Raw genomic sequence first — 10,038 nt, forward strand, 5'->3', positions numbered from 1 at the left:
TTTAACTCCCCCCTCCGTTTTAGCACAGATAGTTTCGTCCCTCCCAGAATCCTTCAGTTTGTAGCAATATGGCGGCGCCCGGTAGGCACATAGGGCACTCTGTGCAGAGAAACGGACGATTTCTTCTATATAACCTCGAGCAGCTGTTGGGCCACAGGTAGGACGAGTTGATAAATGGTTATTTTAAATACGGGCGTTATTCATTCGTCTCCTATGTTGTGTTTTTTATTTGTTGCGACAAGAGTGCGACAGCTGCAGCAGCTAGCGCCGTCTGACAGGAGGTCATGTCTTCACGTCGTTTACATCAGAGAGCTGCTAGACGTGTGAAGCCCCAACTAACCAGCTACCTGCACGGATTCTTAAATGTCTACATTAGTGAGGAAAATAGTAACTAAAACGTTAAAAAGCGTCACACCTGCATTTTCCACAACCATTAACCTTTGTAATCCTCGGCACATAAGAATATATCTGACACAAGGAGCTAGAGGTGCTGAATAAGCTGCTGAGATGTTAGCTATGACGTATGAATGTAACAGCTGAAATGTCCGAGTTTGCTTGGAGGACCCTCTGCAAACAAGCAGGTCACAGATGAAACAGTGGCAGAGCCTTACTGATGTGCTGTCTGGCCAATACTCTTAGACGATGCCAGATGTACAGAATGCGACCGCCGTGAAAGCTTTTTTTCTCTCCTTTTTCACAAAAGTCGGCTGACGTTAGACAGGAAGTGTGGGAATGAGAGCGAGGCAGGTGTAACAGTGAAGATGTAAGGTGCAGAGGTAGTGATGGGCAAATTTAAATTCACCCAGAATAATGGACGAGAGCACAGGGAAGGTTGGAGACAAGTGTCAGGGAGATTTGTGACAGAAGTGCAGTGGTTCCCAAACTTTTTTTTGCTAGGCCCCCTTCATTTTTTAAAACATTCATAACCCCCCCCCACACACACACACACACACACACACACACACACACACACACACTTTGGGAACCTCTGGTATAGTGTGACCCGCTGTAATGGACGGTTTGGATGGTAGCACTAAGAACAGACAGGAGGCAGAGCTGGAGGTGGCAGAATTGAATTTTATTGTTGCGTGACCACAAGGAGAAGTATTAGAAATGAATCATGAGTATTATTATACAAGTATATGAGTTAGAGCGACAGCTCAGGTCGAGCGGTTTGGAGATAAATTAGGTTGAGATGGTTTGGACATGTGCAGAGGAGGGATAGTGGATAGACTGGCCAAAGGATGTCGATGATGGAGCTGCCAGGGAGGAGGAAAAGATGGAGTCCACAGACAAATGCAGAGGGTTGGTGTGACAGAAAAGGATACTAGAGATGGTGGATTATTTGCCTCTAAAGGAAGAAGAAGAAGAATGCTTGAAAAAACACCCAAATTCACACATTTTGTCCAGGGAACCAGCTGTGACACAAAGACTGTAGTATTTACCATATATACAGCAGGTGGTGGCTCCATGTTAAGTGTCTAACTAGTAAGGACACTCCGACTGATATTCTGGGTCAGTACTGATCTAGCTTTACCAAATAACTATTAACCAGTAACAATTTATGTAATTGTTATTTCTTTTGTACTGATCATTTTTTGAACATTTAGCCAGCACAAAAATGATGTGACACAACAGACTTGAGCAAAGCAACCCAAACACTTAACAGTTTAATTCTAGGGTGATTTGTTGTGTTGACGTTAGTGGAAAATAAACCAGACCGCTGTTAAGTGAAACATATTTTAGTGTCGATAGAGGAGCGCTTAATTTCAGCCGACAGACCTGTGAGGATACATCATCCAGTTAAAGCAGGTGTAGCGCTGGTCGTGTTTTTAGATTGAAGTGTAACAAGGATGGAAAAAATCATTCTGGCTAAACTGACAAAAATGATCTTTCAGGGGCTTCGGTTGGACCTCAGCTCTACGACAGCAAGCTGCAGAAGCCAATAAAGGTAAATGATATAAATTCAGTGTTTGTTAGTCAGTGGGTTAAATTTAGGAAGCGTTTGGATTTCATCAATGAGTTTAGTTGAGCAGGAAAATATTGAACTGAAAGGAGCATTTATTACATCAAAGCTTTCATTTTTAATCTTCACGTCTCGTCAATTGTGTTGCAGAATCGACAGAGTCCGTTGTCATCCCCAGGAAGAAAACATGGTATGAGCTGATCTGACTGCGAAGTGGGGTATTACAGCCTCTCATGCTCTTTTGTTTAAAGCGTTCTTTAAATGAGGCATTAAAATCATGTTTTTCTTTATCAAACAGGAGCAGAGAGGCAGTGCTGGAGGCGCTGGCTTCAACTGTCAGCAGGGTGAGAGCACCTTCACATTTTTCACTGTATTCATGAAGCTGGATTTTTAGCTTGGACTGACCGCCTTTTCTTTGCCCCTGCAGGATCCCACAGCATATCCCTACCAATTCCAGGATGATCCTTACCTCTCCCCCAGGACTTCTACTGAGTTTGTATGTTAAAACATGTCTTTATGCTTGTATGTATATTTAGGGACACTGTTAGTTACATCAGACAGTTTCTCTTTTTATTTAATTCATTTCAAGAGTCTTAGATCAGGTAACGCAGACAACTTTGTTTTTTGCCTGTATTGCTCATTACTCTGCGAGCAACCTAATAAACCAGCTTTATTGTATCTCTGCAGAAGCTGTTCTCTCTCTCTCAGGAGTCCGGCAGATCTGCAGCCAAATACATCGTCAACAACAACCCCAAACTCTTCACCAAAGACTTTGCAGAACCTCATATACCCGTAAGAAATACACAGCAGTGTGTGGAAGTGTGGGTATGTAGTGTAGTGCTGCTCTCGTATTGTGCGGTTCCTTTTCACTAAGCAATTGGTTGTCGTGTCTGTCTGTGTGTCTGTCTGTGTGTAGTGTCTGATGCCAGAGACTGTATCCCTGCGTCTTGAGGAGGTGAGTGAGGAAGCACTGAAGGAAAGGATCACCCTGAGGAAAGTTACAGCTGCTGTTGACATGTATGATCAGTTACTGCAAGCTGGTGAGAACACACGCGCACACACACACACATGCACGCACAGCATGAATATCGTAAAGCTGTACTCCAAATACTTATTTACTCTGCTATTGTGTGCATCAGTAGTATAGGTGTTGTCTGCAGAAGTTCTTTGCATTTTACAGAATGTTACTTTGGAGCTCAAAGCTTCACATTTAAAAATGTTTTTTTGCAATTTTTTTTCAGGCACTACTGTCTCCATGGAAACAACCCATAGTCTGCTGGACCTTATCTGTCTCTACAGCGACAGGGACCCCGTCCAGGATGGGGAGCCACAGACAGACGATGCAGTGAGTTCCCGCCTGACGTAACATTAAAGTAGCTGCTCCAGTGAAAAGGACGTTAGCACTGCAGGATACTTCTCTGTTTTTTCTCCGCAGGAATTTGGAGAGGAGCTGAAGAAAAGGAAAGCACGGGTCCGCCGAGCTTCAGACTTCCTGAAGTTCACCTGGAAAGAAAACAACAATGCGGAGCGAATCTTTAACCTGCTGCCAGAGCGGGATACACGCTGTTACTCTGCTCTCATCAGAGGCATGGTCAAGGTAGGCGTGCATCAGAGTCACAGGCTAAATGCAGGCCTGCAGCATTGCAACAGCAGTGAAAGGGTCATTTTAGTGTATCCTAATATTCGTGTGTGTGTTTGTGTGTGTCCCCACAGCATGGAGCCTATGCAAAGGCATTCAGCATGTACACAGATATGCTTAACAACAGGCTGACAGGTGAGCTGCTTTGGTTAATATCACTGCTTTGGTTAAATACTGTATAGAGGTCATGTCATTGCTTCTAGCAATCATGTGGCCTTGTAGTAGTATGTGGTAGTGTAGTTATTCTTCTCATCACTTAAATGAGTCTTGAACTTAAATTGAATGAATTTTGTGTCTTCTTACGGTGATAAGGAAATATGTTGTTTCATCGAAGATGGAAAAACTGGAGGACTCTTATAGCCCGACTCAGAGTTTAACTGTGGGTGTAATGGGGTGGCCAAGTACTTTTGGCCATATATTATGTATTTTTGTATATATTTTACATTATATATGTAATCTGTTAACTAATAACCCAATCGTTTCCCTTCAGCTGATGTCCACATCTTCAATGCTCTGATCTCAGCAGCTCCAGATGTCCGAGACAAATTTAATGAGCGATGGGACCTCGTTGCTGTAAGACCCTTCACACTGATTTATTGATCGCTGCTGCACAATGCTTTTGTATTTAAAAAAAAAAAAAAAAAAAAGGCAAACAAACACAAGTAATTTGTCCTGTGGTAAAGAGGTTTTGTATTTACTGCCATCTTTGCACTGGTAGTTTGGTCGTTTCCAACCTTTTAAAGCTAAAGGTCATCCGTGTTCACGCTCTCTTCTCCATTGGACCCTTTCTGGTCTCCTAGTTAATCAAATCAAATCAAATAGTTAATATTCACAATGGTGTCTCCTTGACTGCAGGAGCTGTTGAACCAGATGAATCAGCAGAAAGTTCGTCCTGACCTGTTGACCTTCAACAGCGTCCTCAAAGCTCTGAGACGCTGCGGCTTCTTGGCCAAAACACAAGCTCTGCACACTCTGAATGAGATGAAGGCGCTGGGGATAGGTAACACTGCCATTCGTGTTTTATTACATGGTGTTTTACAGGCAAGTCTTATTTTTTTCTCTGAGTGTGTGTGTGTGTGTGTGTGTGCAGCTCCCAGCCTGGCCTCCTACGACCACATCCTGGCAGTCTTTTACAAATCAGGTAGCCCTGCAGTTGCTCTCATACGTGACCCTCACAGGCATCTGCGCTATTTGTCGGCTGCATGCTTTTAAATGTGCATTCACCCCATGTGTTTCCTCTCCAGCCTCTTCTGCACAGAACAACACTGATCTTCTTCAGGAGGTGATAGCTGAGCTGGAGGGACGCATCTTCACCTGCCAGGACCCTGACGATGGTATATCACGGCGCACGACAGATTTAACAAATGTTTCCTTTTGTTCGGATAGAACAAACGTGCGGACATGTGGATGGTAAAACTGATGCTGTGTTCTCTCTCTGTCTCTCCAGTTCTGTTCTTCTCCAGCGCAATGAGAATAGTGAGTCCTGCTTTACAGTCTCGACAGTCTCATGGCAGCGTTTGATTCTTAGCTCCCAGATCAGTGGTGACACAATTATCAGTCATACATTATAATTAAAGGAGGCTATGCCCTGCTTATACAGCGTGACCTGTTTCCGCGTGCATGCTTTTTGTCCTTGCAGTGTTTGGACAGTAAAGATCTGGAGCTGGGATATAAAATCCAGAGTTTGGTAGATGTCGGGGAGAACTGGAGGCTGCTGGGAGACTCCTTCCAGCAGAGCATTTACTAGTAAGTAGGAACCCTCTGCTAACTTCCAACGATGTGGTCGTGTAATGCAGTATAATCACTCTGAATCTGTATCTGATCCAGTTATAAGCAGTAAACGTGGGTAGGTAAACAACCATTCTCCCTCCTCTGCAGTGGTCGCTTCTTCAACCTGCTGTGCATGATGGAGCACATTGATGTGGTGCTGAAATGGTACAAGCAGATCATTCCCTCGGTCAGTGCATATCTGCTTCTGTGCTTATATTATATGCATATGTAAATGATATTTAAATATATGCACATAATGTCTCAGTTGTAATCTGTCATCTTTCCGGGTCACAAGTGCGCTAAGTTGAGAAAAAAAGGGGAAAAACCTGATTTGTTTTGGAAGATTCTTTGGCTGTCTCTGTCTTATAAAGGAAAAAATAAAGAAATAATAGGTTTCACCTTCAGTCTTGCTTTAACTACCTTTCCTTATATCCTGCGTTTGTAGCTCTACTACCCCAACCCTCAGGGAATGAGGGACCTGCTGCAGGCCCTGGACACGGACAGCCGTCTGGACTTGCTGCCTTCTATATGGAAAGGTGAGTTCCAAGATGCATTGTTCAGTGCATATCTTGATAAAGAGTAGACGATGCATTGATTGTTTAAAAGGCCCCTTCCTCTGCATGTCAGGATCTGTCACATTGACCTGTTTTTTCAGACATCAAGACTCTCGGGCACGATAACAAACCCGATCTGGTGGAGGAGCTGCTCAGCCTCATGGCCAGAGAGAAACACAGTTCTGAGGTCAGTCTGACGACATTTGTGTTATCAGTTTTCGCCATCTGGACAGTGATGTTGAGCGAGTTAGTAATGCCGACCTGAGTGTGTTTCTATGAGCTCGCCTGCCTTTTGCCTGCAGGTTCAGGAGTCCTTTGCAGCATGTGCTCTGGATGTAAAGAGTGTATTTGATTTGAGGCCCAGTATAGAGTGGAGCGCCGCCTCCCTCTCACACATCACCACACTGCTGCTGCGAGCTAACAAGACCCGACAGGCCTGGTGAGAGCGACAGCCGCACATGTCAGGAGGAGAACTTTTACTGTATTCTGACTTGGCTGCAATCTAATGTCACCTTTTCTCTGCAGGGAGATGCTGCAGCTCTTCAAGTCCAGGAACAGAGTTCCTTCGTAAGTCTCACTTCAGACTAGACTCATAATGAGTGATGACAATGACAAAGCCCACAGTCCTTCATCATGTCACACATGAACAACAATTGCTATTTTTTTAATGCAGAAAACTTCGCCTGTGTAACTTTATTTAGGACATTTAAAAACTGATATTAAAGAGTTTGAAGAGAAGACAAAAGAAATCCACTTTCTTCTTTTCAAGCTCTCAAAGCTACTGTGAGCTTGATGATCCAGAACCTGCACAGACAAACCCTTGTGTTGGCTGAGTTGCCTCTGACTCTGTTTCCTGCTGTGTTACTCTACAGCGAGGGGCTCTTGAACAACTTCCTGTCAGTGTGCCACAGTGACGGTGACTCCCAGAAAGCAGTGCAGTTGGTGCAGCTGTCTGCAGCCTTCTGCCTGCCAACAACATGGAGGCTAGCAAAGAGAGCACTGGCTGAGTTTGAGCTGACTGAAGAGCAAAGGTAAGCAGGATACATGAGAGAGATATCTGGATAGATATATAGTTTTATTATTTAATTACAAAAAAACCTCAAGATTGGATATTTGGTTAAATTGCCTTTATCAAGTTACTGTTACCAGATTTTATGGGTTTAGATCAGTAAACCTGGCATAATTCTAGCTGAGGTCTGGATTTTGACTAATTCAAATGTTCTACATCATCGCTCCACCCGTGCAAAAGATTTATTACAAAAAGTGCTTTTATTGGATGGATAGATGGATGGATTTTGAGCTGTTGTTTTCCACTTGGTGAAGCTTACACACTGTATCTCGTCTGTCTGGCCCTTCCAGAGCTATTTTATCTGAGCTGGAGACTGCAGGAGAGCCGTCTGACTGACTGAGACAACACCGAGTGACCCAGTGTAGACTCGCATCTTCTAAATGCATACAGAGTCTGTACTTTCCTGGATTATCTCTGGATGTAAAATAAATACAATGTGACCCTGTCCTTGTTTTTTTTATTGTTTGGTCACTAGGTGGTGCTGTTTTACCTGATTGTTTTCAGCTCTGCCTTTTATGAAAAATAGTTTCATGCTCGCTCAAAACCATTTTAATAGTAGAAGAAGAGCATCTGAAACGTATAAGTGCTTCTTCTGATTCTACAAAATGAATAAATAATAATAATAATAATAATAATAATAATAATAATAGCACTAGATTTACTGTCCAAGACGGATGGTCTACACAGTTCATGGCAATTAGCTGTGTTGGTGGAGGGGAGGGGGCTGGGGGTGTGTGGATGCATTCAGTGTGTGTGATAACAAAACAACTTCCTGAACTTACTGATAAGCTGCTTCCTTAAATGTCATAATTTGAGATCTGGAATGCTGCTTTGGCCGTTCTTCAGTGTCTTCTCATAGACCTCCTGCATAATTACAAGAAAGTTCCAGATGTTAAAATTCCTGCAGAATCAGGTATGCACACTGAGGCTTTCTGTCCTGCGTGTTTGGACAAGACATGCCGTCTGATATGCATTTATTGTGTATTTATGTTTAGCTGCAATCAGTACAGAGAAAACCCTTACATCATGTCTGTACCTGTGTGCACGTGGGAGGTGCTGGGAACAATATAGGTGTGTTCGAGCGTGTGTGTGTTTCAGTCAAAATAGTTTTCACTCCACCAATCATCAGCCGAGCTGGCAGCACAACCAAATAAGGACAAGTGGACTGAAGGAGGAGGAGGGTGGGGGGGTACTTTAAAATGGGGTGTGGTCTTAGGACAGCATCGTTCTCAAGAGGAACAGCCTATTACCACACACACACAAACACAATCGCCCTCACATGCTCTCACTTCACCCTTATTTCTTCTTCTGAGACAAACCTGAACGATCAGGCTGATGACACTCACCTATTTAAGGCTAACTGTGGGTGTAGCTAAGGGACAGAAGTGCCCTGAATGAGCTGCAACGACAGGACGCGTGTAAAGTTACAACATCAGAGTTTAATTTGCCTTGATTAAAGGATGAAATGTAACCAAATACTTAATACCTTGCAAAAACACAGACACACACACAAATAGTCTGGAGCAACAGTGGAAGCAGAAGCATTCTTTTCTCCCACTCCTTAACTGACTCAGCATGAGTGTGCGGTACTGCAGCGGAGGTCAGAGGTCAAACCTGTTCACAAACACAGGATGTTTTTGATACCTCAATCTGGTAATAGCAGGTTGTTGGTGATAAAAATGAAGGGACATGAGAGGAAAACATCATCGGCAGGAGGAGGATAGGGGCATACTGGTTTGACCTCAAAAAAGCATGCAACTGTAGGTACAGGTCTCTGATGGTGAACTCGCCAAAGCGCAAACTTAGTGGAGACCGTGCTGTAGCAATTCCAAAACCATGGAGCGATCTGCCTTTAGAGATTAGACAGACCTCTTTGCTGCCTGTTTTTTAAATCACTCCTGAAAGCCCACCTCTGTACTGCCTTTGACACCATGTGAGATGTTGGTTTTAGTTGTAGTTTTATTTTAGTTGTTTTTAGTTCCTTCTATGCTATTTAATCTTATTTTTTTATTATATGGCTGTTTTAATTTTTTATGTATTATGAGTTTTATTGATTTATTTTTGCTGTTTTCCTTTATTCTCTTGTTTTTAACTTACTTTCTGTACAGCACTTTGGTCCTGTGCTGGCTATTTTAAAGTGCGTTATAAATAAAACTGGGTTGGATTGCAGTAATTATCATAATTAGTATTATATTTATTTATTCTCATGACTTATTTTTATGATTATTATTTCGATTATTCGCGAGTGCTCTTGATGACACTAATGAATAGCTAACTGTGATTAAAAAGCCAATTAGAGAGACAATTAACTGAACATCATTATTAAAAGGGAATAGTAACAATAATAATACAGCGCTGTAATGTAACAAATAAATCACTCCCAGTTCTCACTTTTTTGGAGTATTATATGTTCTGTAACAACATGTTAGAACAGTGGTATCATGATATCCCTGGTCTCTTTCAAAAACACGGGACTATATAAAAGTTTAGGATATGAAGTATAAAATATAGTAAACAGTATAGTCATGAAGTATAGAATACTTCAGCTGACACCCTCTTTCAGTGTTGTCGTCCAAAAGGATCGTGCACATACTGCATGGACTTAGACAATACTATGTTGTCTGCGTGCTTTTAATATATTGTCATATTCAAATACATGTAAAGAGGAATGCCCACATGTGCATATCAAACCTGTATGGTACAGTTATGGGAAAATGTTTTAGGTGCCTGACATGTTAACCTTCATGTGTTTGATCAGTCCCTGCTCCATTCATCCAGATATAGACGACACAATGTGTCACTGGATCATGATACCATCGTTCCTACAGACAGTGTATGCTTTCTCTACTGCAAGCTGCTATGGTGATTCTCATCTTTTGTGTGAGAGCCTGTGCTCTATTTTCCCCTAGGGATCAATATATAAGTATTCTGATTCTGATAACAGGTGAACAGCATGTATTGGTTTGAGTTAGGCTTTTAATCTGGGCTGCATTCCATTTGTGTGAGGGAGTTTTAGGACACACTGACATTGGATAACGCT

General features: G+C 42.5%; 1 protein-coding gene across 1 annotated transcript; it reads left to right on the forward strand.

Moving 5' to 3' along the window:
- The first annotated feature begins 36 nt into the window (after window positions 1-36).
- Window positions 37-7,557, forward strand: ptcd3 (pentatricopeptide repeat domain 3). Its single transcript, XM_005944291.3, has 23 exons — window positions 37-157; window positions 1,899-1,951; window positions 2,117-2,156; window positions 2,265-2,310; window positions 2,394-2,462; window positions 2,654-2,758; window positions 2,883-3,006; window positions 3,208-3,311; window positions 3,402-3,563; window positions 3,680-3,740; window positions 4,096-4,178; window positions 4,461-4,605; window positions 4,696-4,746; window positions 4,850-4,939; window positions 5,053-5,081; window positions 5,245-5,351; window positions 5,484-5,562; window positions 5,821-5,911; window positions 6,031-6,116; window positions 6,232-6,368; window positions 6,455-6,496; window positions 6,802-6,960; window positions 7,289-7,557. The coding sequence occupies exons 1-23, from the start codon at window positions 69-71 to the stop codon at window positions 7,332-7,334; spliced, it is 1,998 nt and encodes a 665-aa protein (XP_005944353.1). The 5' UTR covers window positions 37-68; the 3' UTR covers window positions 7,335-7,557.
- Window positions 7,558-10,038: the final 2,481 nt, after the last annotated feature.

This window comes from Haplochromis burtoni, unplaced genomic scaffold, assembly GCF_018398535.1.
Source record: "Haplochromis burtoni strain Fernald_Lab_line unplaced genomic scaffold, NCSU_Asbu1 Contig_399, whole genome shotgun sequence".
Lineage (NCBI taxonomy): Eukaryota > Metazoa > Chordata > Actinopteri > Cichliformes > Cichlidae > Haplochromis > Haplochromis burtoni.

Excerpts from the sequence above, each read along its gene's own strand:
- ptcd3 (XM_005944291.3), top strand. The coding sequence starts at position 69 with ATGGCGGCGCCCGGTAGGCACATAGGGCACTCTGTGCAGAGAAACGGA. Across the intron at positions 3,564-3,679 it reads TCATCAGAGGCATGGTCAAG|CATGGAGCCTATGCAAAGGC; the intron begins GTAGGCGTGCAT and ends GTGTCCCCACAG. Across the intron at positions 3,741-4,095 it reads GCTTAACAACAGGCTGACAG|CTGATGTCCACATCTTCAAT; the intron begins GTGAGCTGCTTT and ends GTTTCCCTTCAG.